General features: G+C 52.9%; 1 protein-coding gene across 1 annotated transcript in view; it reads left to right on the top strand.

The window, feature by feature from the left end:
• Positions 1 to 992, top strand: part of DNAH10 (dynein, axonemal, heavy chain 10) — a 59,148-nt gene that overhangs the window by 661 nt on the left and 57,495 nt on the right. The window contains exons 2-3 of the mRNA XM_009321209.1: positions 23 to 149; positions 482 to 589. Coding sequence (XP_009319484.1) covers positions 23 to 149; positions 482 to 589 — 235 coding nt within the window. The remainder of the gene's footprint in view (positions 1 to 22; positions 150 to 481; positions 590 to 992) is intronic.

Below are 992 nucleotides of genomic sequence, written 5' to 3'. Positions count from 1 at the left end.
GAACCGCGGTGACGGCGAGGAGGCACGGACTGTGCTGCTCTTTTTCGACCGTGGCACCGATGACAGGGACAGTGGGAGTGAGGCAGGGCCGGCGCTGCTGCTGCTGCTGCGGGCCGAGCGGCGCAGCGAGGACGGTGAGGAGGCAGTGGGTGAGGCCCCACCGCTGCCCGGGCCTGCTGAGCCCTCCCCTGGGCACTGCCTGACCCCGAGCCCCTTCACTCTGTCCTTCCCTTCCCAACTCCCTGTTTCCCCCTCCCTCGGGCCCCTATTTGTCCTATCTGCTGAGTCCTAGCCCCATTTCCCCTGTCCTTGCCCCTTTTCCTGCCTCTCCACCCCTTGGGCTGCATCAGTCCTCCTGAACCCCTTCTATCCCACCCATTTCCAGACCTTTCTCCTCTCTGGTTATGCCTTGGTGGGTTTTGTGCCATCCCCACTTCAGAGTGGTTATATCACGCTTTCCTCCCATTTTGTGTGTGTGCAGACACAGGTGACGCAGAGGAGTTTGCAGATGAGCAGCAAAAGGAAGGCCCAGATAACCTGTTTGCTGAGCAGTTGACTGAAACAGCCTCCTCTGTGGCCTTGGAAGGAAGTAGGTGGTTTGAGCGGCCAAAGTGTAGTTGTTGCAGGCCATGCTGCCGTGGGGGCTAAATGTGACCAGCTAACACGGCTCTCTTAAGCAGATCTACCAGTATCTGTAACATCAACAGCTTCTTTTCCCAGGAAAGCAGATCTGATTTTGTGGATAGCGTCCTGGGCAGTGTGGCTAATTAATGTTTTCTCAAGAGCTTCTGCCTCAGGATGCTTCTTCGAAAGAAACCTATCCTAGTTTGGCTCTTTCATCTTTTCCAAACAGATGGAAAGAAAGAGACTGACTGGGATGAACAAAATCAACCCACAAACACAGATCTTCCACCCAGTCTTTGTGACATCTTTTACTGGCTTTACAATTTCAGATTTTTAGAGGTTAATTTTATTTTAATAAATAGAATGAA

Source organism: Pygoscelis adeliae, unplaced genomic scaffold (genome assembly GCF_000699105.1).
Source record: "Pygoscelis adeliae isolate BGI_AS28 unplaced genomic scaffold, ASM69910v1 Scaffold93, whole genome shotgun sequence".
In the NCBI taxonomy this organism is placed as follows: Eukaryota; Metazoa; Chordata; class Aves; order Sphenisciformes; family Spheniscidae; genus Pygoscelis; species Pygoscelis adeliae.
This window is presented reverse-complemented; position numbering and strand designations above follow the sequence as displayed.